The following is a 27,806-nucleotide window of genomic DNA, read 5'->3' on the forward strand; positions in this document are numbered from 1 at the left end:
AAGCGAGATTTATTCTCGCTTCAGAGTCTCTTTAAGCCACCCGCAAGCTAGAAAATACTCATAATAAATTTGATTGTACTTTTTCACCAACTTTTTGGTACTTTTTTAGTTGTAACATGTTGACAATTTTGTTTAAAGAGAAGATTACATGTTTCTCCTTGGAGATAACTCAAGTGAAAAAAATTATTGGATATGGGCCATTTAGTGTGCCGAAGTTCTGATGTACCTATATGCCTATAAATTACAAACTGAGTTCATGTTCTATATCCAGTTCAATAAAATAAAATGTCCATTGGTTTTACTTTGCAAAATAAATGTGTGTTAGATGCTGTATGCTTGCATGCTGCATTAACATGCATATTATAGAGCCAGAGTTAGGACACATACTGACCCAGAGGCACCACTATATGGCATTTGTGAGTATGCAGAATATATTTCTTTGCAAATGAAAACCTCTGCCTTTAAATCAGTTTAGAGATAGTAGTGGTTTGTGATCTCATTGGCCTCAATTCAATAAGATCATGCTGGAGATAATAAGGCAAGAGATAACTTACCTCCACACAGTGAGAAAGTTATTTTATCTCTTCATTCCTTAAGTTACCTCCTCTGTAGTTATTTTCACATGCAGTTAGTAAACTCTGGAGTTATTTTAAGGATTGAAGAGTTAACTTAAAGACAGAAGAGTTAACTTTGGGTTTGCCTGAGGTAAAATGTTTCCAGAATACTACATGCCTTATCACCATGGTGATAACTCTAGAAGAGTTATTAAAGACAGGAGATAAGCTTAGTGAATTGAGGCCAGTGTTTGAATGGCTGATTTTCAATGAGTAATTGTGTGAGAGTGTGTAAAAGATTGATTGATTTTGCTGTTGGCCACATCCCCTTTAGCACCTGCAATTTATCATACTTAAGTGTCCTTATTTGGGAGATAATAAAGCTATATTCTGTGTCTTTTTTTGTATTTTATAATCCATGTGACCATGGATAAATCCAGTGCTCTCTCTCAGTCCTGTACCCATTGTCAGCATTTACACAACTCTTCCTGTTGTGCGTATGGTGTGAGTGGAAGTATATTGTAATGCCCTTTCTAGATTAGATTAAATGTACACTCTTGCCCCTGGAGAGCGTTAGGATCTGAGCGTCTAATCTTAAATAGATGCACTTTATGCTTGCCCACTGCATTAAAATGCATGTTATATGGCCAGAGGTAGGACGTACAGTATACTGACCCAAAGGGGCTTTAAAGTTCCAGTGTACAGATCTTCTTTGCCCACTTGCATGGTGAATCTTTCCTTGCTAATTTCTTAATTCTCTGTTGATTTTTTTCATACTATTTGATATATTTCAGTGTGCTCCCCAGTATTAAAAAAAAAAAAAAAAAAGTAGCCGTGTGGCATGAAAAAGTAGCTAGTTGGGGCAAGATGAGAGAATGCCGGGCCAGAGCTTCTCTGCACAACTCTGCTTACAGCACAGAAGGAGGTGAGCCGATGACAGCCGGGTGGAGCACTCAGCTAAAAGAGCCTGGGGAGAACACTGTCATTTTTTTTTTTTATGTTTGTGTTGGATGAATGTTTTTTTTTTCTTATAGTGCTGGAATGCATGACTTTGTAATGTTAAGTTTATTACAGAAGAGGGAGTTTGTATATTTCCCCAAAGGGTTGCCAACACCTCCAGTTTCTGTAGAAGATTCTCTTCTGTAAATTTCTTGACAATCTCCCTTATTAATTTTTAGAATTTATATTTGATAGGATATCCACACCAGATGTGAAGGAAAGAACCCAATTCTCTTCCACATCGCCAAAAGCCTTATTTAGGCCTCTTGCACACTGCAAGTGATTCCGATTCCGATTCCGCTTTTTAATCAGTTTTTACATCCGATTCAGATTCCGATTTGCAGTTTGCTCCCTGCACACTGCAAATCGGAATCTGAATCGGATGTAAAAACTGATTAAAAAGCGGAATCTGAATCGGAATAACTTGCAGTGTGCAAGAGGCCTTAATGTTTCTGGGGTTCTAGACCACTTAGTCAGCACATTGAAAGTGTTGGGAGATTATGTTAATCAATGTTTTAATCTACTGTTTTCCTAAGAATATTTTTCCTAATTCTTGTTCCTGGCCTTGTTTGAATTGCTGTAAGAGATTCTGTGTTCTTTCCATCATTAATTTGCAAAGTGCTGCAAGTAAGTGTTTCTACTGTTGCAGTTTCTAAACAAAGGCCTCAAAGGTTGTTAGCACTGGGATATACCCCTTCTACCTTCTATAGCTAGGCAGCAGGGTGGCGGTGGTGCAGGATTGCAGAAAAGCGCAACTTTTACCAATGGTAATATTAAAGAAATCAACAGCACACAAAAATGCTAATCTTCTTCATTTATTGGATGTAAAAAGGCTTTATTTTGAGGACATTTTAGGTATAATATGATATTTATATTTATTTTAATTCTGGATGTCTTTCAGAATAACTTTCTCTTTGGTCAGGTTTAGTGTTACACAATGACAGTAAAGTGCTTGAAAAAAAAAGTATTAGAATAGCTTGTCATCCACAAAAGCTGTGACCTTACATTCTCTACCTCTGTTTTTTTTATTTGTCCTAATGGCGTTCATGAATTAATCTACGGTCTTAATAAAAGGAAAGGCAAGAGAGGGCACCCTGCCTACTGCCATTTATTAAGTAAAATTGAGCAGACTGTGTGGGATTTACTTTATCCCTGATGCTAGAGTCATTAGAGGATTATCCAAGACATTCAAAAGTTCTTCTGTGGCTTTATGGAGAGTTAGCTTGCTCTTCTGTTGCATGGATTTCTTATGGGAATATTCCAGGAGCTTAATCCTATTTGCCAGTGTATATACTCTAGTTTTCATTTTTTTTCAGTTGTGTTCACCTTCTTATTATATTTTCGTATTTTCGTGTCATTTTCATGTGTTTTTCCAGCATGTGTGTTGAGGCTGTAGGCACGTGATTATTTGCAGTTTGGACTGATATGATCGCCATTCCAGTTATGATATTTACTAATCTATGCAGATTTCATGTATATATATATATATATATATATATATATATATATATATATATATATATATTCATTACATTCTATTATATTCAGCATGGTATGGAATGAAAGGTATAGTCCATACCTGTAGGACATATTGGAATGTCTGATGTCTCAAATATACACATGTTTATGTATTTTCTGCAGATAAACTGGCTTTAACATGCTACAGTGCTGACCATAATTCTGCATACTCCTGGCAAATTTTGACTTTAAAGTTACTTTTATTCAACCAGCAAGTAATTTTTTGATGGGAAATGACATAGATGTCTCCCAAAAGATGATGTACAAGAGGCATTATTGTGGGAAAAAAAATTTGAGCAAAAAGTGTCCTGTCCAAAATTATTCAAACCCTTCTCAATAATCAATAGAAAATCCTTTATTGGCTATTACAGCAATCAAACTCTTCCTATAATTGCAGACCAGATTTTTGCATTTGAGCTCCAACTCTTTCAGGTTGGAGGGTCTTCTTGCCATTACCCTGATCTTTAGCTTCCTTCACAGAGTCTCAATTGGATTCAAGTCAGGACTCTGGCTGGGCCACTCCAAAATGTTAATGTTGTTGTCTGCCAAACAGTTTTTTGCCACTTTTTCTGTGTGTTTTGGGTTATTGTCATGCTGAAATGTCCACTGCTTCCCGCCGCGCATGCGCAGAAGTCTGGTGCTGACGTCACTCATCTCTGAGTCTCTTGAAGTCAAAGTTTGCCAGGGGTATGAATAATTATGGGCAGCACTGTACACTAGTAATTGGCATAGACTGAAATATATATTTTTACATCTGTCAATACTAAGGAAAAACTAGTACCAGATTCAGTCCTACATAAAACTATGTTATGCTTGTAAAAGCTACACAGAAATAACACCAAAACAATAAGCATTTTTACCCTTGTGTAGCACTCAATGAAATAACAGTCTCATATGAAGGGAGCAGGGCTGGGGTTTGTGGATTTCAGCTCTAGAAGAAAGAGTACCAGATGCTTATTCAGATGCTTACTCTCGACTTATTTAGATGCCCTACTGTAAGTAAGTATCAATTTTTTTAACTTACCCTTTAAAGCACATTAAATCAACTAAGTTGAAATATATTATTAACTGATATGTACACATTCAAGCAAGTGTAATATATGACTCCACTTACAAACAAACTGCTGGGACAAAACCTGTTTGTAATTAAGGAACTGTCTAAGAAAAATTTGGCATGGCTGAAGGACCTGATAAGTAAATGAGACTGTAAGTTTTGTATAAAAAATGATAGCACTGGTAACACTGGAAAGGTGGATTTATGTGAAGATTTTAAAGCAAGGCAAACGGGGCATTTTATAGTATCTACCAGTATTAGTATGAAGAAGACATGCTCCAAAACAAACTAAAAAATAGATTAATTAGGCAGATGGATAATCAAAAATATCTACACAGTGCATTACTGCCTCATATGGCAGCAGAAAATAAGATGGCGTGAAATGTTAATTTAAACTGAAACATAAAAGGAATTACTAAAACAAGCACAAACAATCTTTGACTATGGGGAAAAGCTGGAAAAGGATTGGCAAACAGCTGTGGGGAAAAAGCCTAATGTGATATTTTCCAGAATAATAATAAGGAATAAAGTGGCAGAATCTACCTCAAAATACTAGCAGAATTTGTAGCTTCTTACACAGACCTAATATACCTGAGCAGTCAGTTACACACAAGATGAGCTGATAAATAATTTAGACAGTATTCCATTGCTGAAAATGTCTGAATAAAGTATAGCAGAACTAGACGCTTCACTAAACTGAAGAAATAAACCGAACTGAAACTCCTGTCCTTAAACTGTAGAGCTCTTTCACACTACGTCCAATGCGTTTCAAAATAACTCTGCATATCAGCTCACTGCCCATACAATTCTATGGGGCTATTCACACTTCTGTGTTGTATGAGATCACGTTTTTCTAGCTGCCAGTCCAGTCTCCATTGCAGTTCACACTCATTATAACACGTTTGTTATGCAATGCGCACAGTGTGAATCCAGCCTAAGAATTAGTTCACACTGCATCAGGTGCATTGCAGGATAATTCTGCATGTCGACTCACTGCCCATACTCAATGGACCTGTTCACACTTCTGCATTGCAACTGATCGTGTTATTCTAACTCGCTGCATGCAGACTCTAAATTAATGTCTAGTCTCCATTGCAGTTCACACACATTTTAACACATGCGCTATGCAACACACCACTGTGAATCCAGCCTAAGGCCCTGTTCACAATGGTCAATTGCGTTGCAGAATAATTCTGCATGTCAACTCACTGCCCATACAATTCTATGAGCCTGTTCACTGTAACAGATTGCATTCTTCGAACTTGCTGCATGCAGTCTCAAAATTAATGCCCATGTCCAGTCCCCATTGCAGTTCACAGACATTTTAACACAAGCGCTGTGCAACACACCACTGTGAACCCAGCCTTAAACTTCTGGTGAGGATGGTAATCCAGCTGAGTCCTGCCAGGATTCCAGGATATTCTTGTATCTAAATTATTAGAATTGTGTAAATAATATAGGAAGGGATTCATATAGACCAAGCTCACGTTTAAATGCAAATAACTAAATAAACTGTAAGCTACAGCCCTGTCAAACAGACCAAATAGACATATAAAAGTGGTCATCAACATTAAACACCTATGACAGATCTACAGGGTGGGCTATTTATAGGGATACACTTTAATAAAAATGGGAAGGGTTGGTGATATTAACTTCCTGTTTGTGGCACATTAGTATATGTGAGGGGGAAAACTTTTCAGGATGGGTGGTGACCATGGTGGCCATTTTGAAGTCGGCCATTTTGAATCCAGCTTTTGGTTTTTTTAATAGGAAGAGGGTCATGTGACACATCAAACTTATTGGGAATTTCACAAGAAAAACAATGGTGTGCTTGGTTTTAATGCAACTTTATTCTTTCATGAGTTATTTACAAGTCTGTTTACAGCTATAGACATGTCACCAAAGTTAAGGCCTCGTTCACATCAGGGACGTTTCTGTGCGCTTTCCACAGCGCACTGCCCTGTGTGTTCAGCAAGGTATTGATTTTTCCATCTAACTAAATGTAGCTGGTTCACATCTATGCGCTGCGCTGAGCAACGTTACAAAAACGTAGTGTTGCATGCATTTCTGTGCGCTAAGCTGTAAAGCGCACATCAATGCAAGTGAATGGGTGCGCTTTTTTAGCGCATAGAAGGGCATAGAAACGCATGCGTTTTTACCCCTAATTGGAGAAAAAAATACATTTACATACAAAAACAAAGTTTTATTGACAACTGCTGCTGCTACATTAAGCAAAACGTGCTTTAAAGAAGTGCAGCGCAATGCACAGAAACGCGCACTAAAGCGCGCACAAGCGCATGCGTTTTTAACACGTTTTTCAGCGCAGCAGATGTGAACGAGGCCTAACACGTGACAAGCGGATAGAAATTGTGTTGATTTCTGGTGAATGCAGTAACCGGGTCATTGCAGCAGATTTCAATGCAAGACACCCTACGAGACCACCCATCTCCCATGCTACAGTTAGCAATCTGCTTGCTAAGTTTCGTGAAACTGGTTCAGTGTTGGATTTGCCACAATGTGGCCGCATGAAATCTGTCACTAATGAAGAAACATCAGTGGCTGTCCTAGCTTCATGCAGCAAGAGCCCACAGCGTAGCACTCACCGCATGCCACTGGAGAGTGGCATTAGACGAACATCCCTTCGGCGTATATTAGCTACTCACAAATGGCACCCTTACAAATTCCAGCTACTGCAGCATCTCAACGATGATGACCCAGATCGGCGCACTGAATTTTCAGAATGAGCAAAACAAAAATTGGAACAGGACCCCCAGTTTATGCAGAAGATTTTGTTCAGTGATGAGGCAAACGTTTATGTGAATGGTGAAGTTAACAAACAAAACCACCGCTATTGGTCTGACACTAACCCACATTGGATAGATCCCTCCAAGACTGTTAGAACAAATAAAATTGATGGTATGGTGTGGTATATGGGGTACAAGGATAGTGGGGCCATTCTTCATCAATGGAAACCTCAAGGCCACTGGATATGGGACATTGCTACATGATGATGTGTTTCCCTCTTTATGCACTGAAGCTGGCCGGTTCCCTGAGTGTTTCCAGCAAGATGGTGCACCACCACATTATGGGTGTCAGGTCCGAGCATTCCTAGATGAACAATTTCCTGGAAAGTGGATTAGTCGTCGTGGGCCAGTTGAATGGACCCCAAGGTCTCCCCTTAGACTTTTATTACTTTTATTAGACTTATTTGCAGAATTATAACTTTTGTTGTGTGAATACTTCATCCTACTACCAATTACTGAATCTGAGAGAGGCTAAGCGCTTTGAGTCCTATGGGAGAAAAGCGCTATAAAAATGTTATTGTATTGTATTTATCTCTGGGGTCATCTGAAGGCAATGATCTATGCTGTGAAGATACGAGATGTGCAGCATCTGAAACTACGGATACTGGAAACCTGTGCTAGCATTTCTCCTGCGGTGTTGCTATCATTGTGTTAAGAGAGGGAGAAGAGGGTTGCATTGACAATCCAACACAATGGCCAGCACATTGAACACATTTTATAAGTGGTCAGAAACTTGTACATAACTCATGAATGAATAAAGGTATGTTAAAACCAAGCACACCATTGTTTTTCTTGTGAAATTCTCAATAAGTTTGATGTGTCACATGACCCTCTTCCTATTGAAAAAACAAAAGTTGGATTCAAAATGACCAACTTCAAAGTGGCCGCCATGGTCACCACCCATCTTGAAAAGTTTTCCCCCTCACATATACTAATGTGCCGCAAACAGGAAGTTAATATCACCAACCATTCCCATTTTATTAAGGTAAATCCATATAAAGGGCCTACCCTGTACTACAATAAATATATATCAGTTTCTCTTAAACCTTCAATATTCACTTGAGGAGTCAGGGATACAGGTAATAGTTACAGTTGACACACGCTAAGTGGTCTGTACAGTAAAATGGCCTAATTTAATGAAGACATTACAAAAAGTTGGTTAGTTGAAGTTTTCTTCAAGCTGGATTCACACTTAGATGTGTTGTGTTTTGTTGCGTTGCATCCCATTGAAAACAGCATGCTGCAACGCAACTCGGCAGATCGCTTCTAAGTGTGAATCCAGCCTCAAATGAATTGAAATTCTGTACAGCTGAACTGTAACAAAAGTTAAGATTAATAATGTACCATCAAAAGAAATAAATATGAAGCAAGGAACTAGGTATGGATGCCCATTTGCTGTGGCAGTCAAATCATCAGCAGTATTAGCTGTACAGCTTTTACCTGATTCAATAAAGTTGGGATTTATTGTGGCTATGGACATTGTGCGGAACTTTCTTCTTTCTTCGGTTCCTGTGGGTCAAGTTGCTTAGTTCCAGCACTGTCCTAGTGACCGAAGTGGAGTGGATCTCACTTTGTTTCATGTTAAGCCTGACAACATTGAAAACTATTTTGTTCTATTAATGTAAATAGACTTACTAAACATTTACACCTGCCTCATAGCTCTAAATACTGTATGCTATTTGTTATCTTGTCACTGTGCCAGAATGTTACCTTTTTGTGTGGAAAACAAGGTTTATGGTACTAAATATCCTATTTAAAAAACTGGTTACATGACTTAAAGCAAATGAGTGAGATGTGTTAGGAGAATCCATTTCTGGAGAGCAACGTGATCATTACTGTCCTGGGAGCAATATGAAATACTACTTACTCAGGGTGTCCCAAAAGCAGATCTTTGCATGGGGGAAGGGGGGGCCACTAGTCCACCAGAGAGCAGTATAATTGGGCACCATTTAGGAGTCATTAATAGGTCACCATAATAGAGGCACTGAGGAGACACCAGGAGGCACTGTGAATAGGACTCCATAAGGGGGTGCATTATGTAGGTGTCACAATATTGTATTACTATTATGTAGGGAACACTATAAGCGGAGGATTATAATGGAGGCACTACAAGAGGGCCACTATACAGTGTGGCACTATAAGTGGGACCCTACATAGGGCACTATAAATGGGGGGTGATGTCACTATATATGAAGCCACATGAAAGGAGGGACACCATTACTGGGGAGATTGGAATAGAGCAATAGAAGGGAGAGGCATGAAACGGGGGCATGTAAGTCAGGATACAATGGGAACAACACGTAAGGGCTAATACACAGAGAGACATGGGTGTTAAAGGATACCACAACTGACATGTGGCATAATGAGATAGACATGGGTATGTACAGTGCCTAGCACACAAATAACTATGCTGTGTTCCTTTTTTTCTTTCTGTGCCTGAAAGAGGTAAATATCAGGTATGTAAGTGACTGACTCAGTCCTGACTCAGACAGGAAGTGACTACAGTGTGACCTTCACTGATAAGAAATTCCAACTATAAAACACTTTCCTAGAAGAAAATGGCTTCTGAGAGCAAGAAAGAGATAAAAAAGGGGGAATTTCTTATCAGTGAAGGTCACACTGTAGTGACTTCCTGTCTAAGTCAGGACTGAGTCAGCCACTTACATACCTGATATTTACCTCTTTCAGGTAGAGAAAGAAAAAAAGGAACACAGCATAGTTATTTGTGTGCTAGGCACTGTACATACCCATGTCTATCTCATTATGCCACATGTCAGTTGTGGTATCCTTTAATGCAAAATGAACATTTTGTTTATCTACCTCTTTATCTACCTCTTCTACCCACACCCACTTTTAAAACCACATCAGCTACAATATATTACATTTTATCACCATACATTGTACTGACAACATTATTTAAGGGCTGTGATAAACAGAATGAATAGATAAATACAGTTTGTGTTTTTTTATGTACAGCAGCACATTTTAATTTAAAACTATAATAGGTGAAAGCTGAGAAACAGTATTTTGTTTTGAGATTTGTTTTTATTTTCTTTCTTAAATATTTATATAAGGTGAAATGGTCCATAAAGTAAAAACAACCTCCTGATGTGAAGTGGTTAAAAGAGATTTCAGCTAATTTAGTACTATAAGAATGTAAGACACACCTAGGTTTAGAGGGAAAATAATCAAGGAGAAATAAAATATACTAAACCTGGTGTGTTCATGGTCCTGGAGCATCTTGAGGAGCTTTAGACACAATTAGCAGCATCAAGTGAAAAACCCCACTGAGATGCAACAATGTAAAACTTTCGCACTTGCCGCTTGTACACCTCTAAACATCTGCACTCATCAAGCAGAGCGGAAGGCGGCCAGACGCTCCCTGCAGAGGAAACCTGTGATACCCAGAAGCTCTTCCCTCCTCCCCAGGGACGCATACAAAAGGGAAACGTCTCATCTCCTGGAGACCCCGAGTACCAGAGAGCAGCATGGAGCACCGCCTCATAAGACCGGGTCATCAAGCTTGTGAGGGGATCTGCACAGGGGCACTGAGCAGCTGCCAACTTCACTGCTCAGCACAATCTAGAGAGATTTACTGGAGGTGGTACATCTGCACTCATCGAGCGGAAGGGCAGACGCTTCCTGCAGAGGAAATCGGTAATACCCAGAGGCCCCTGGATGCTCCAGCGAGACCTAAAGAAAAGACAGGGGTGCTTTCCCCACTTGCCACAGGTACATTCAGACTATAAGATGCACCATCTTCCCTCCCTCTTTTGGGGGAGAAAAAGTGCGTCTTATAGTTTGAAAAATACGCTATCTTATGTATAGGTAGATCCGAGCTTTTCAACTGAGGGCCTTCATAAGACTAGGGAAATATTCCTGCCATTGGGCTTTACATAATTGCCCAACGAGAGAGAGAGAAGAGCGGTTTCAGAATTCTAATTTACTAGCAGATTACAAATAAGAGTTGAACCATTACGATCTGTATTGTCGGTAGGATTCCAACCTATAACTCATAATATTTGCTTATATTATATTTTATGTAAAACTCTTAATTTCTTTCAATAAAGAAAATTAAAATATTTTGTATCAGCATTTTTATGCATGGAGATTGATGTACACTAGAGGTATACTGACTACTGTATGTATTTTCTTTTTATGTAGGTACTTCCATTTCCAAGCCAAGTAGTATATAACAGAGTCGGAAAGTGTGGTAGCAGAACCGTTGTCCTATTGCTGCGTATTCTTTCGGAAAGGCATGGATTCAATTTGGTTACTTCTGACATTCACAATAAAACCAGACTGACCAAAAATGAACAAGTAAGCTCAAATCTTGTTTCTACAGCCAGTAAAGTTTGTTGTTGCCTAGCTATCTGGCTGTCTCTTCAGAGTTCAACCGTAAACTTCTTGAACCTAATGTAGTGGCATGATGCTAAAGCTAGATGTTGTTGGTACAGACAATTGCAATAAGTGTGCAATAAGTGTGACAAACATGCAAAAGAATAAGAAATCAGGAAGGGGGCAAATAGTTTTTCACATCACTGTATATGAAAACAAACAGGAAATTGAATGATTCACCAATCAGTGCCCTGCAGGACGCCGCCGGAGGTGAGTGCGTGACACCCATTAAATGCCGAAGATGAGTGTCTCCGCCCCGGGACTTAAGATGAAGTTATCTGGCCATTATCTATAACCACAACCCCTAACAATGCGATAAGCTAAAAGATTGTTTTTTTATAGATATACATATGCACAGAGGGAGATACTGGTTGCTTGGCAGTTAGAAACAGCCGCTATTATCCACAATGCAACAAGGCTCCCACAGTGCTATGTCATGACCTAGGTCTCATTTGTCTGCCCCTGTAGTTGGGAAAATCCAAAATTATTTTTTTTCAAAGTGAGGTGAATACCTGTGTATATCTATACAGTTTGTGAAATGTCAGTTCTGGAAGATCAAGGCATTTGTATGTACCACCTTTACAACTATTTATCAGCCAGTTATATTAGCTATACATTTATCTGGGTGTGTGTACCTGTGTCAGAATCATAGAATGCAAAAGGCTGATATAAGCTGGTGGCATTAGTGTTTGTTTAAATCAGTGTTTCTCAAACCTTTCCCCGTTTTGCAGGCAACCTTACCTTTGCACAGGTGGGGTGATTGGTGTCTCAGCTAGGTGGATTCCATGTAGCTCAGACACTTTTTTTTCATTGCAAAAGCTTAAGATACAGTTATCAACCACCGTAAGTTGGTGGACTTGTGTGCCAAAAACGAACAAGGTGTGTGAATGCACTTATTTTTCATGCTTCTTATGTTGCCAGTCTGTGGTTGACTCACACTTAAAGTGCCAGTTCATCTTATTTTCTTTCCATTGCTTTTCATATAACCAAGTAATATCCATATGTGACCATCTTAATGTCTGTTTTAATTTTAGATGGAGTTAATTAAAAATGTCAGTACTTCTGAACAACCGTATTTATTTACACGCCATGTCCACTTCCTTAACTTCTCAAGGTAAGCAGCTTCTGCTAGCCAGGCTGAATTGTGGAAAAACAATTGTAGATATTTTATTAGCGTGTGGGGCGCTTGTGTATTCCATCACTGCCTGAAGCGAACATTGAACAATTTATACCTGTCTGTTCTCCTGTACAACCTTTACAATCAAAAGCACAGCTCTGAGTTTGTATTTAGCTCTCTTCTGAACTGTTTCCACATGGCGTTTCTTCCTTGTTTTTAACCTTCACTATACGCTGTGGACAGGGCCCGTGTTTAATGTTTGTCACCTGTGTGGTTGTCTAGAGCTCAATGTATGCAGTTAAAAAGAAGTCTCCTGCCCCTAAATGTTTACTTGATCCGCATCTCTGGGCCTCACAAGACACAAATGCAAGGCCAAACTTACACCTACTGGATGTGTACGCTGGCAACAATAGAGGAACTTTTCTAATGCTGAAGCTCTGTATGACAGATCCTTTGTTTGAGGTAACAGGGCAACAAGTGCATTTACTGTGGAAGAGAGGCATCATTTCACTTTATGGTTACAACACTACCACGCAGTGCGACTTTTCAGCTCCATGCAGTTGCAATTAGGTCACAATGAAACTTCCACAGTGTAAAAGGGCCCTTACCGTTTTGGAACACAAGTTATTGTTATGGATTCAGTTATTTCTAAGTAAATGTTTGATAACTAATAGTAAAGCTGATACCTTTTTAGGTAAATAAAGTTTTCTTTCTTCAGACAAAATCTCTTATGCTAAGTGGCAATGGAAATAGTGATAAGTGGAATTAAATGTGCATTATTTTCAGTGAATATTGTAAGTGGTATGAAACTCAAATCTCATCTATGGTCTAAAGCAGTGGTCTTCAAACTAAGGCCCGCGGGCCGTATGCAGCGCCCTGAGGCTTTTTTATCGGCCTTTCACACACAAAATGTATTACATATACAATAGATGTGGCCTGCTGCATCTTTAAATATTGGTGGCTGCATATAGAATAGCAGAGCTGACACTACCCTTCCACATGGAAGCCAGAAAGCAGTAATTCGCTGGCTTCCAATCCTAGGTATGCTTCACTGGCGCACAAAACCGTATTCAGGAACCGCATGAATGTGTGTGCCCATGTGTAGGGGTGGATAGTTTTCAGTTCAAGCAATTACTGGAGACGGGGTCATTTTGGGGGAAGGGGGGATGACATTAGGGCTCACATATGACTTGCTATGCTAGGGTCACAATATCTGCACTTGCTGTGTTGGTGGCATAATGACTGCACTTGCTGAATTCGGAGGGCATACTATCTGAACATGCTGACATGCTGAGACATGAGGCTGCACTTGTTAGTAGGCGCTGTCTGCAATACCAAGGTTCAATGTAATGTTTTTCTACAGCATTTTATGTATACTCCAGCCCCCCAGCAGTCTAAAGTATTTTGACCCGGCCCTTGACCGAAAAAGTTTGGGGACCACTGGTCTAAAGCATTAAGCACAGCATAAAACTAATAGCAAGAAAAGATATAAGTGGTTTCCAAATTACTGGAAGGGTTAAAACTCAAACTTCAACTTCAGTGGAAGAGGGGCGAGACCACACTCTTCTTTAAAAAAAAAAAAGTATATGAAAGAGAAAATATATATATATATATATATATATATATATATATAGGTTTTTTTTTTAAATACTAGGCGGATGCTTTATAAACATTTTCCTTGCAGTTTTTGTCAGAAAAAATACATTCTTGATCATTGTATCAGTGCAGCAACATAGTTAAGTGCTGCACCAGTGCAGATGACCAGGATTCACTTAACTTAATTGCCAGCAGCCATGCACCATGCAGGCGTACAACTACTTCTTGTGCTTACGCCAATTTGGGTATGTGCATGTTTAACCCCCTTGGCCGTATGATTCTTTCTGGATTTTAGGGTCTGAAAGCGGTGCAGTTTTTTTGCACCCTTTCAAACCCTAAAACCTGGAAAAAATCATACCGCCAGGGAGATCTGCAGCAGTTTTTCAATCACTCACCTCCCTGGCTCCAGTGCTGCAGCTATGCCTCCATCCTCTGGGTGGGGCTGCAACTCTAAAGTGAAATTGCCAGCTGTCGCCATGACAACAGCTGGTGATCTCACCAGCACAAAGCAGAGTCCCGGAGGAGAGTTAAGGTGGCCGCTAACAGTCCAATTTCTAGTGAAAAATCGTTCGAGCGATCAGAAATTCTGATCAGATTGGTTGTAAATGATCTCCATTGATGGGCACAATCGATTATGAACGATTATAAATATAATCCTCCGATTGGATTTTGGTCAAACCAAAATTTGGATTTTCTTGTTGGTTGTGATAGATAGGAAGCAAAGATTGGTTCATTGATGGTGTAGTGAACGATTTTTCTTCCAATCAGAATTATCTGATCGCTCTAACGATTTTTCACTAGAAATTGGATCGTTAGTGACCACCTTAAGAAGAATGGTAACCGACGTCGGGATCCCCTAGGAGGTATGTAATAACGCCCGCTGCGTGCTGTACTCTGCACACAGCCTCCGGCGGCTACCCTGAGCATAGGTCGGGATTACCGCTCTTAGCTGCGGTTTTTCACCCTGACCCTAGCTCGGGATTACCGCCAAGGGTTAAGGTGTATTAGAAAATTATTATATATGCAAAGAAAGTGTACCCTTTTTGAAAAGCACCAGACCAATTAAAGTAAATGTGACAAATTCTTTATTATGTGTAACCACAAAAAAACAATAAAAACAATTAAAATCTCACCAAAAAAGGTAGCAAGCGATGTCTCTCAAATACATGAATTGAATAATAATACAGTGTATAAATAATAATGGCCAAGTTTGGACACCTCCCAAAAGGTTATATAAACCACCTCACCGGAATGACAATATATATATATATATATATATATATATATATATATATATATATATATACTGTATATATATATATATATATATATATATATATATATATATCAATAAACCTGAATAAATAGCATAGGATAACCACTCACATGATTGGTACAAAAGATCTTAAAGGAGTTATCAGGCATTGATATGGAAAATAAGTGCTACTTACCCGGGGCTTCGTCCAGCCCCAAGCTGCCAGCATGTCCCTCGCTGCAGCTCCGTGGTGAGCCGTTCACCTGTGAAGCTTCCCGGTCCGTGGCGATGATGTCAGGCCGACCCAGAGGTCGGCCTATACTGCACCTGCGGGAGCGGTGCTGTCAATCACCGCCACATGGTTCGGAGCGCACTGCGCAGGCGCAGGGTACGTAGCACTTATTTTCCATATAACTGCCTGATAACTCCTTTAATAAGTTACAAAAAATGTGTGCAAACTAAACAATGCATAGAAATATAAACAAATAAAGTGCTTGAGCAATATAGTCATGGTAAAGTGCATTAAGTACATAGGGGTATCTTGAGTGCAAAAAACTGAGTAATCAGATCAAAAAGGGCTCAGCAATATGAAGAGAATGATGCATTGGAAATAGCTACCTAAAGATAAGGTAGCGGAGTGATAATGCATTGCAGTGGAATATATTGGGGTGCAAAAAGTAGCAAGAAGAAGGAGGCTTATGTGAGGAGGCGGAGGGGGAATCCAAGAGGCCGGGGAGAGACACCAAGCAGCAGGCTACTCTTTCTTTGCATATATATTGTTGGTCTTGCCCTTAGCACATTCTGGTCTACTACTGTACAGTCGCATTAGGTGTACATATTTATTTACATGGTGCTAGTCCAATATGTTTTCTGTTGCTATTAGAAAATTATTCTCATAGTTATTGAATTAGTAGAGTTTCTACATCTAAATCATCATATGGGACATCATAAACAGATATAGTATGTTATTGCCCTACTCCATATATTATCAAGGCATACTATATCCATATCTGTACAAGGGTATAAGACTTTTGAACCCCTGTCAAGAAGGCATAAGCTTTCCACTGTTGATAGTGCTGAATTAAAATATGTCTGGAGCCACCATACAATCTAGATAAGTGTAAAAGAGGGTTGGCATACCATGTATTTGCAATTTGAGCTGTTACTTATTCCATACTTCTGTCATACATAAATACTGACAGCTGTGTTTGGGCCAGGGAGGGTCCTCTTTCTCAAGGTTATTGAAACCAGAAAGTATAGAATCAGCCAAGAACACACAATATAGATTGGTTCATAGCCAATTAGATGAGAGACCATGCTATCATAATTCCATCAGGCTTATTTAGGCTTCACTTTATACTAGTATCCCCTGTAAAGGTTTTCCTTTACGGATGCCTGCTACAAGCTAGACGATATACCAGTTACATCTACTTTTGGAATTATTTTGATTGTAATTGCTCATTCACTTTGCTATGGCAACTGTGTGCCAATGCATTATATGAGGCCACATTCTGATTCGGATAAAAGACATTTGCACAGTACTTGCATGATGGTCAAAACATTTTTTTTTTCTGGCCACAGTCCTGTGTGGTGCTTTGTGTATGCTTGTGTATGTATGTTATCCTTGTGTATGCAGTGTTGCAGTTGTAGCTATATCACAGCAGAACTCAGACAGGTCTACACAGCACAGCAAGCAACTTCACCTGACTGGGCATTTCAGCATACTTGGACAGATCAAGCTATGTAAACTAAACTGGGCAGAGCTACAGCAGGGCTCTATTTAGGCATAGGCAAACCAGGCATATGCCTATAATGACACCTGCAGTAGGAGGCACCACAGAGCTGTTCTTAGAACACTGTGCTTTAAGGTTTATACATAACATCTGGTTCATTAGTGATAGGATGGATGGTGATTTTAGCACCTAAATGGGGACTGCAGATTAGCATGACAAAATAAGCCTGATTAACATGTGCTAATTAAAGTGGACCTGAACTTTTGCACAGGACAGAAGGAAAACAAAGAGAAATGCACCCTGTATGTATTTAGAAAGTTTAGCCTGTTTAATTCTCCCCATCTGTGTCTAATGACAAGTTGTAATTTGACCTCTCCCCTGTGTCAGCTGACTGCCACGGAAGAGATGGCAAATAAGCTCATTTGAAAGCAAAGGCTGTTAAAGCTTACCCAAACCAAACATTTTTTTAATTCAGAATATTTAGTTGCACCACTCTGACACATACAAAGATAAATAAACACTCCTTCAAGCCTATGAGCATTTCAGTGCATACGTTTTACCCTTCTCTTTTCATAACAAGGGTTATACTGGGGGCAGCCATTAGCAATTCCTCCTTTGCTGGAGACCATCTACTCCACCAGTTTGCCGGATTCTGTCTGACACGCATGCGCACCTGCCGCTTGTGCGCACGCACCAATCCACCCGCACAAACGCTCGCGCGCCTCCCTGGCCCTGCCCTCCTGTCCCAACGGCTGTCCGTGCTGCACACATGCGCAGTAGCAAAAAGCACGGACCCAAGGATGCAGGGACAGGTGTACGCAGGGACACAGGGGTTTTATTAGATAGGATTTTGATTCTGCTTGGTATTGGGCTTGAACATCTACCTGCTTTTAGTAGTGCGAGCAAAGGAATCACACTCATGGTACAGTTTAGATGTTCCAATGAAACAGAATGATTTACTGATTAGAAAAAAAAACACCTCTGAAAAGAAAAAATTCACAGCCATCATCTTGTACATATCGGCAGTGTCAAAGCGGGTTGATGCACTAATTGTCTGTAGTATTGGATTGCACAGTGCAGTGTTACGTAACATGCAGTACACTGCTGCTTACGCACAGGAATATTACCGGGGTTAGTGCATCAACCCCAAAATGTTTTGACACAAAGGCTTAAATGCTGAGTTTTATTTATATGTATGCATACAGGCAGTGCTTCCATATGTAGAAAGTACTAAGAAGGCAGCCATTCAAGTTAAAACCAATAAAAAATGAAATAAAGGTCTAGTAATTTGATTTGTGTGAACTAGGCTATAGCACAAATAAAATAATAAAAATTATAACAGATTAATACATATTGTATTGGCAGGTACTGCAGTACCATGCTATAGTGCTTATGTCTGTGATGTGTGTGCATAACTTTGCTTGGGATTTATCAGGGTCCAATTTATTATACTGCCTGCTTAGAAACAAGTGCTTAGCACATTTATCATGTGGAGTCAGCCAATTGAATTGATTTATAGGTTGCTATATGATGGCAGCTCATAAATGGCATTATTATTTTCCTTCAAAAGCAGTTGCTATCTGTTGCTTTATATATTTCATTAGCTTGTTTGTGAATTCTGCAATGAAAAACATAATTACTTTAACCATAAATTCGTTTTCATGTTATGTCTCTTTTTTGGGGTATGGGCGAGGTGGCAAAACCTTATAGTGTAGCCACTGCAAAGCATCAGTTTACGTTCTACAGATACTGAAAAATGCCACAACTATAATTTCATGACAAGAGGATAGGGAAGTGAGAAAATAAGAAAGTCTGTTACATGAGAAGAGAGATGCAGTTGCTAGTGTACCCTATATACCGTTGACATAGGCACAAATAATTAACTACTGATTTCTATTTTGTAACATCAAACTAAAATAAAATGTATATATGTATTAGCATTATACCAACAAATAGCCTGTCTGTCAAGTACATGTATGAGAAATGCCTTAAAGCGGACCCAAACCAAACATTTTTTTAATTCAAAATATTTAGTTGCACCACTCTGACACATACAAAGATAAATAACCACTCCTTCAAGCCTATGAGCATTTCTGTGCATGCTTTTCACCCTTCTCTTTTCATAACTAGGGTTATACAGGTGGCAGCCATTAGCAATTCCTCCTTTGCCGGACACCACCTACTCCACCAGTGTGCCGGATTCTGTCCCGGCAATATAAAAGGAAGGGAGGGGTTCCTCCAATAAATGTAAAATATTTTATATTTGTCATCATGCAGCTGAAAAAGGCTGCTATTTACTATTATAATTGAGAAAAAAGATTTTATCTCTGAAATCTTGTATTTTTAATTTGGTTCCACTTTAACGAACAGCAGGCTGCTAAACATGCAAAGGGAGAAATTAATGACTCCAAGTTGCCCCAGTGAGCTGAACTGTTCCTGCATGGAGCAAGCATTGCTGGCTGGCCTTGTCCTCATCCTCTAAGTTGACCATGGGCTCCTTCCCCTTTGCTTTGAAGCACAAAGATTTGTCATGCTCCTTCATGCTGGAAATGCTTGTTGTCAAGGTGTTTTTGCTTTGCCCTAAAAAACATTATTTCCTTCATCTCTGCTGTTGGATTTATGAATTGAATTTGCTTTCCATGCTCGAGAGAGCGGCTTGAATGCAGAGGAATTAGGCAGGAAGATACAGAGAGAGGAGTGAACTGGTCTCACTGAGTGCCTGGTCTACACTTCTGTTCCTCTCATCTCAGGCCTTTTAGGAGCCTAGCCTCTTCCCTCTACAGCTGATATGGGAAGCCCAGAGACAGAGCTCTGCTTCTTACAAAACAGAAATTTGTCTTCTTAAAGGGGTTCCCTGGTATGATTAAAAAAAGCTAAAACTGACACTTACCTGGGGCTTCTATCGGCCCCCTGCAGCTGTAATGTCCCACACCGTCCTCCTCTGATGCTCCGTTCCCCGCCGCTGGTAACCTGCTAATTATTTGTCTAACTACATGAATAGAACTGCGGCTGCGCGCCCTTGGCCGCGCTTGTGCTCGCTCCCGTGCGTGTCATCGGGAGCTTACTGCACGGGCTCCTGCGCGGTAAGCTCCCCGATGACACGCGGTAGCAAGCACATGCGCGGCGGTGCAGCCGCAGTTCTATTCGTCTAGTTAAACAAATAAATAGCAGGTTACCTGCGTTGGGGAACGGAGCATCAGAGGAGGACAGCGTGGGACATTACAGCTGCAGGGGGCCGATAGAAGCCCCAGGTAAGTGTCAGTTTTAGCTTTTTCTGTTTCAATAGTTTTTATTGAGAAATTTTGAGAACATTAACAGTGAAGTGGTTACATTATCTTGGAGTAAAGTACATTAGTACAGTAGTATGGTAGCTGCAATTTTTTTTAAAACAGAACTGGTGAATAAATGTTTTAGCTTTTATAAACATACCAGAGAACCCCTTTAACCACTTGCCGACCGCCTACTTCATATTGGCGGCGGCAAAGTGGCAGCCCCAGGACCACGTAACGCAGATTGGCGTCAGGTCCTGGGGCACTCTCTGGCCGGGGATCGCGCGCTGGGATGCGCGCGCATCCACCGGCAATAGGCTCCGCCCACCCGCAACGTCAACCCGCCGGCCAATCGGAAGCGCCGGCGGGTTGTTAACCCCGCGATCGCCGCTACAAAGTGTATAATACACTTTGTAATGTATACAAAGTGTATTATACAGGCTGCCTCCTGCCCTGGTGGTCCCAGTGTCCGAGGGACCACCAGGGCAGGCTGCAGCCACCCTAGTCTGCACCCAAACACACTGATCTGCCCCCCCCTGCCCCCTGATCGCCCACAGTACCCCTCAGACCCCCCCCCCCTGCCCACCCCCCAGACCACCATTTGCACACAATCACCCCCCTAATCACCAATCAATCACTCCCTGTCACTATCTGTCAACGCTATTTTTTTTTTTAGTCCCTAAACTGCCCCCTGCTCCCTCCTGATCACCCCCCCACCCCTCAGATTCTCCCCAGACCCCCCCAGACCCTCCCCCCCCCTGTGTACTGTATGCATCTATCCCCCCTGATCAACTGTCAATCACCTGTCAATCACCTGTCAATCACCTGTCAATCACCCGTCAATCACCCCCTGTCACTGCCACCCATCAATCAGCCCCTAACCTGCCCCTTGCGGGCAATCTGATCACCCACCCACACCAATAGATCGCCCGCAGATCCGACATCAGATCACCTCCCAAATCCATTGTTTACATCTATTCTCTCCTCTAAACACCCACTAATTACCCATCAATCACCCATCAATCACCCCCTATCACCACCTGTCACTGTTACCCATCAGATTAGACCCTTGCGGGCACCCAATCGCCCGCCCACACACTCAGATTGCCCTCAACCCCCCCCCCCCCCCTTATCGATTCGCCAGTGCATTATTTACATCCGTTCTTCCCTGTAATAACCCACTGATCACCTGTCAATCACCCCCTGTCACTGCCACCCATCAATCACCCCCTGTCACTGCCACCCATCAATCAGCCCCTAACCTGCCCCTTGCGGGCAATCTGATCACCCACCCACACCAATAGATCGCCCGCAGATCCGACATCAGATCACCTCCCAAGCTCAGTGTTTACATCTATTCTCTCCTCTAAACACCCACTAATTACCCATCAATCACCCCCTATCACCACCTGTCACTGTTACCCATCAGATTAGACCCTAATCTGCCCCTTGCGGGCACCCAATCACCCGCCCACACGCTCAGATTGCCCTCAGACCCCCCCCTTATCAATTCGCCAGTGCAATATTTACATCTGTTATTCCCTGTAATAACCCACTGATCACCTGTCAATCACCCATCAATCACCCCCTGTCACTGCCACCCATCAATCACCCCCTGTCACTGCCACCCATCAATCAGCCCCTAACCTGCCCCTTGCGGGCAATCTGATCACCCACCCACACCAATAGATCGCCCGCAGATCCGACATCAGATCACCTCCCAAGTGCAGTGTTTACATCTCTTCTCTCCTCTAAACACCCACTAATTACCCATCAATCACCCCCTATCACCACCTGTCACTGTTACCCATCAGATTAGACCCTAATCTGCCCCTTGCGGGCACCCAATCACCCGCCCACACCTCAGAACGCCCTCAGACCCCAGCCCTGATCACCTCGCTAGTGCATTGCTTGCATCTATTTCCCCCCTCTAATCACACCTTGAGACACCCATAAATCACCTCCTGTCACCCCCTAGCACACCTACCCATCAGATCAGGCCCTAATTTGCCCCGTGTGGGCTCCTGATCACTCGGCCAAACCCTCAGATCCCCCTCAGACCCCCTTCCGATCACCTCCCCAGTGCATTGATTGCATCTATTTTCCCCTCTAACTGCCCCCTGAGACACCCATCAATCACCTCCTGTCACCCCCCTAGCACTCCTATCCATCAGATCAGGCCCAATACATCCTGTCATCTAAGAGGCCACCCTGCTTATGACCGTTTCCACAAAATTTGCCCTCTCATAGACCACCTGTCATCAAAATTTGCAGATGCTTATACCCCTGAACAGTCATTTGGAGAAATTTGGTTTCCAGACTACTCACAGTTTTGGGCCCGTAAAATGCCAGGGCAGTATAGGAACCCCACAAGTGACCCCATTTTAGAAAGAAGACACCCCAAGGAATTCTGTTAGGTGTATGATGAGTTCATAGAAGATTTTATTTTTTGTCAAAAGTTAGCGGAAATTGGATTTTTATTGTTTTTTTCACAAAGTGTCATTTTTCACTAACTTGTGACAAAAAATAAAATCTTCTATGAACTCACCATACCCCTAACGGAATACCTTGGGGTGTCGTCTTTCTAAAATTTGGTCACTTGTGGGGTTCCTATACTGCCCTGGCATTTTAGGGGCCCTAAACCGTGGGGAGTAGTCTAGAAAACAAATGCCTCAAAATGACCTGTGAATAGGACGTTGGGCCCCTTAGCGCACCTAGGCTGCAAAAAAGTGTCACACATGTAGTATCGCCATACTCAGGAGAAGTAGTATAATGTGTTTTGTGGTGTATTTTTACACATACCCATGCTGGGTGGGAGAAATCTCTCTGTAAATGGACAATTGTGTGTAAAAAAAAATCAAAAATGTGTCATTTACAGAGATATTTCTCCCACCCAGCATGGTTATATGTAAAAATACACCACAAAACACATTATACTACTTCTTCTGAGTACGGCGATACCACATGTGTGACACTTTTTTGCAGCCTAACTGTGCTAAGGGGCCCAAAGTCCAATGAGTACCTTTAGGATTTCACAGGTCATTTTGAGACATTTGGGTTCAAGACGACTACTCACGGTTTAGGGCCCCTAAAATGCCAGGGCAGTATTGGAACCCCACAAATGACCCCATTCTAGAAAGAAGACACCCCAAGGTATTCCGTTAGGAGTATGGTGAGTTCATAGAAGATTTTATTTTTTGTCACAAGTTAGCGGAAATTGATATGTATTGTTTTTTTTTTTCACAAAGTGTCATTTTCCGCTAACTTGTGACAAAAAAAAAATCTTCTATGAACTCACCATACCCCTAACGGAATACCTTGGGGTGTCTTCATTCTAAAATGGGGTCACTTGTGGGGTTCCTATACTGCCCTGGCATTTTAGGGGCCCTAAACCGTGAGGAGTAGTCTAGAATCCAAATGCCTCAAAATGACCTGTGAATAGGACGTTAGGCCCCTTAGCGCACCTAGGTTGCAAAAAAGTGTCACACATGTGGTATCGCCGTACTCAGAAGAAGTAGTATAATGTGTTTTGAGGTGTATTTTTATACATACCCATGCTGGGTGGGACAAATCTCTCTGTAAATGGACAATTGTGTGTAAAAAAAATCAAATAATTGTCATTTACAGAGATATTTCTCCCACCTAGCATCTGTATGTGTAAAAATACACCCCAAAACACATTATAATACTTCTCCTGAGTACGGCGGTACCACATGTGTGGCACTTTCTTGCACCCTAAGTGCGCTAAGGGGCCCAAAGTCCAATGAGTACCTTTAGGATTTCACAGGTCATTTTGCGACATTTGGTTTCAAGACTACTCCTCACGGTTTAGGGCCCCTAAAATGCCAGGGCAGTATAGGAACCCCACAAATGACCCCATTTTAGAAAGAAGACACCCCAAGGTATTCCGTTAGGAGTATGGTGAGTTCATAGAAGATTTTATTTTTGTCACAAGTTAGCAGAAAATGACACTTTGTGAAAAAAAACAATTAAAATCAATTTCCGCTAACTTGTGACAAAAAAAAAAAATCTTCTATGAACTCACCATCCTCCTAATGGAATACCTTGGGGTGTCTTCTTTCTAAAATGGGGTAATTTGTGGGATTCCTATACTGTCCTGGCATTTTAGGGGCCCTAAACCGTGAGGAGCAGTCTTGAAACGAAATTTCTCAAAATGACCTGTGAAATCCTAAAGGTACTCATTGGACTTTGGGCCCCTTAGCGCAGTTCGGGTGCAAAAAAGTGCCACACATGTGGTATCGCCGTACTCAGGAGAAGTAGTATAATGTGTTTTGGGGTGTATTTTTCCACATACCCATGCTGAGTGGGAGAAATATCTCTATAAATTGACAATTGTGTGTTAAAAAAAGAAAACAATTGTCATTTATGGAGATATTTCTCCCACCCAGCATGGGTATGTGTAAAAATACACCCCAAAACACATTATACTACTTCTCCTGAGTACGGCAATACCACATGTGTGGCACTTTTTTGCAGCCTAACTGCGCTAAGGGGCCCAAAGTCCAATGAGCATCTTTAGGCTTTACAGGGGTGCTTACAATTAGGCACCCCCCAAAATGCCAGGACAGTGAACACACCCCACAAATGACCCCATTTTGGAAAGTAGACACTTCAAGGTATTCAGAGAGTAGCATAGTGAGTCCGTGGCAGATTTCATTTTTTTTTGTCGCAAGTTAGAAGAAATGGAAACTTTTTTTTTTTTGTTTTTTTGTTACAAAGTGTCATTTTCCGCTAACTTGTGACAAAAAATAAAATCTTCTATGAACTCACCATGCCTCTCACTGAATACTTTGGGATGTCTTCTTTCCAAAATGGGGTCATTTGGGGGGGATTTGTACTATCCTGGAATTTTAGCCCCTCATGAAACCTGACAGGTGCGCAGAAAAGTCAGAGATGCTTGAAAATGGGAAAATTCACTTTTGGCACCATAGTTTGTAAACGCTATAACTTTTACCCAATCCAATAAATATACACTGAATGGGTTTTTTTTTATCAAAGACATGTAGCAGAATAACTTTCGCGCTCAAATGTATAGGAAATTTTACTTTATTTGAAAAATGTCAGCACAGAAAGTTAAAAAAGTCATTTTTTTGACAAAATTCATGTCTTTTTTGATGAATATAATAAAAACTAAAACTCGCAGCAGCAATCAAATAGCACCGAAAGAAAGCTGTATTAGTGACAAGAAAAGGAGGTAGAATTCATTTAGGTGGTAGGTTGTATGACTGAGCAATAAACCGTGAAAGCTGCAGTGGTCCGAATGGAAAAAAAGGCTCTGGTCCTTAAGGGGTTTTATGACTGCAGTCCTTAAGTGGTTAAAACAGAAGGCATTTGCAATTATTCAGGTTGACCACAATGCATCACTGCTGATTATGCAAATCATCCCTTTATTGTCATTGAAAGCTAAACACATCTCCAGTACCGCTGGAATGCAATGATGTGTCAGCTTGTTAATTGTACAGAGACACACTAATCTAACATGCATACAGACTGTGTAAGTCTGCTTCTCCCACTCCCTTTCAAAAGGTGGCAGAAAAAGAGCAAGTTTGGGTAAGGCTGGATGCCTATAGTGACATCTACGTAGTGACTTTAGGTAAACAGTCAATCTAATGGGCGGGAAGGCATTATTGCATTTCAGGTGGCACCTGTATAAAGCAGAAACCACCCTTCTTTCTAATTCCAGCATTTTCATCCAAATACTTGTTTCCAGTTCTGTTCTCTTTATCTTCTGTTCTTCTAGTCTTTTGTCATCTTGCTTGCTGCTGCTTATTTTCAATCCATCCTACTGTAACACCATTCAGGAGTTCTGTCAGCAACCCTTTAGAATTTCCCACTGGGAGAAAGAATGAAAGGCCCTGCTACAGTGCCTAGTAGAAAATATATGTTTTACAAACTAAGCAAAAGTCATCATTGTTCAGTGCAGAAGGTACAGTTACAGGAGATAAAGGGACAGAATCGTTTTGTCTTAATGATTAAGGGCTGGTTCAGACGGACGTTCGGAGGCGTTGCGTTCGTTGGCGTCGCGGTGGTGATGCGTTCGGGCTTTCAGCAGCGCTCGCGTTGCGTTTGGATGCGGTCGCGTTTTTTCTTCCCCTAGGGGGACATTACCCGTCGCGGTTAACCGCCCCTGGAAGCTACATGTAGCTTCCAGGGGCTCCTTGAACGCCAGGGAAAATCGGGACCCGAACGCCACGTTGGTGTAAACACGCGTGAAAGCTTGGTACAAACGCTCCCATTCACTTGAATGGGAGCGTTTAACGCCAAGCCCCGAACGCTGGCGGTAAACGCTGCACAAGCGTCCGTCTGAACCAGCCCTTAATGAGGTATAAAGGTACATTATATGAATCTGATAATAAATGTAGCAGCCTGGTGGCCCAATCCCCTAGGAAGAAAAGTGCCTTGACATTTATCCCCCACATTCTTAATGCACAGAATCAGAAAGTCCACACTAAGGAAGCAATAGTCAAGGTTTTTCACTCCTAGAGGTATTTATTAAACAACATAAGCTCTCAACTCCTATTTAGACAATTGTATTCTATTGTCAGATTTATGATCCGATTTAGATTTATTTGTTTATTTATTTTTGACAGTGAAGGCCTGAGCCCACTGATGCTTTTGTGTCCACTTTTGTCCGCTAGATCAATGCTGATCTGGTTACAGATGCTGAAAAGCGGTCAGACACAAATGTATTGGTGGGCTCAGACCCTGAATCTCTAGTGAGCAACAAAACATACATCAATCAGGATCATTATTTACTGTTGCAACCTACAACATTAATATACAAGATATCGCCCCCTCCTGGTTAAGTTTTACATATGCATCAGGCAAATACATGGCAGTGCCTGAGCATTTCACATGGTCACAGGTTGCTGTGTGGCATGAGAGGAGGAGGCATTCCTAAGTGCCCCCCTGCCAGAAAGCTCACATCTTATATTGACTGCTGTTTGATACTACAGGTTTACAAAATTATGACGCATACATATTCTGCTGTTCTACATTGTCCACTCAACATACTTTTTATCAACAAGGAGGAGCTTTGGCCAGTCTGTGTTGCTCACCTGCAGAGTGGAAGTAGGGAGAGGTCACAAAACTGCTCATGCTGGATATGTAGTGTTGCTGAAAAACACCAGCAGTAGCGGAAAAAAAAAGTACAACTATTTTGGCAATACAGTAAAGAATTTCCCCATATGACATGTTATAGTTGAATATTTAGCTGTCTGCCTATTTAGTTCTAAAACAGGTAACCTAATCATTTATACTTAGGCTTGGTTCCCATCTGCAGTGCACGAGTTTTGACCTGTTTGGATCAGAGTGGAGGGACCAGTTCAGTTTCTGCTCTGCTCTGTTTTCACGTCACGTTTGCATCCGGAAGGCGAATGCATTGCACTATAGGTGACTATGGGCAACGCATCCATTTGTCTTAAAATACATAGCCAGTCGGGACTCTGCGTTCCATTTGCCTCAACGGTACGTATTTTACTTAGGTTT

The 27,806-nt window shown here is 41.2% G+C and overlaps 1 protein-coding gene across 1 annotated transcript in view; it reads left to right on the forward strand.

Moving 5' to 3' along the window:
* UST (uronyl 2-sulfotransferase) overlaps positions 1-27,806 on the forward strand; it is a 337,418-nt gene that overhangs the window by 240,371 nt on the left and 69,241 nt on the right. The window contains exons 3-4 of the mRNA XM_068231724.1: positions 11,094-11,249; positions 12,362-12,441. Of these exons, the coding sequence (XP_068087825.1) occupies positions 11,094-11,249; positions 12,362-12,441 (236 nt within the window). The remainder of the gene's footprint in view (positions 1-11,093; positions 11,250-12,361; positions 12,442-27,806) is intronic.

This window comes from Hyperolius riggenbachi, chromosome 4 (assembly GCF_040937935.1).
Source record: "Hyperolius riggenbachi isolate aHypRig1 chromosome 4, aHypRig1.pri, whole genome shotgun sequence".
Classification (NCBI taxonomy): Eukaryota; Metazoa; Chordata; class Amphibia; order Anura; family Hyperoliidae; genus Hyperolius; species Hyperolius riggenbachi.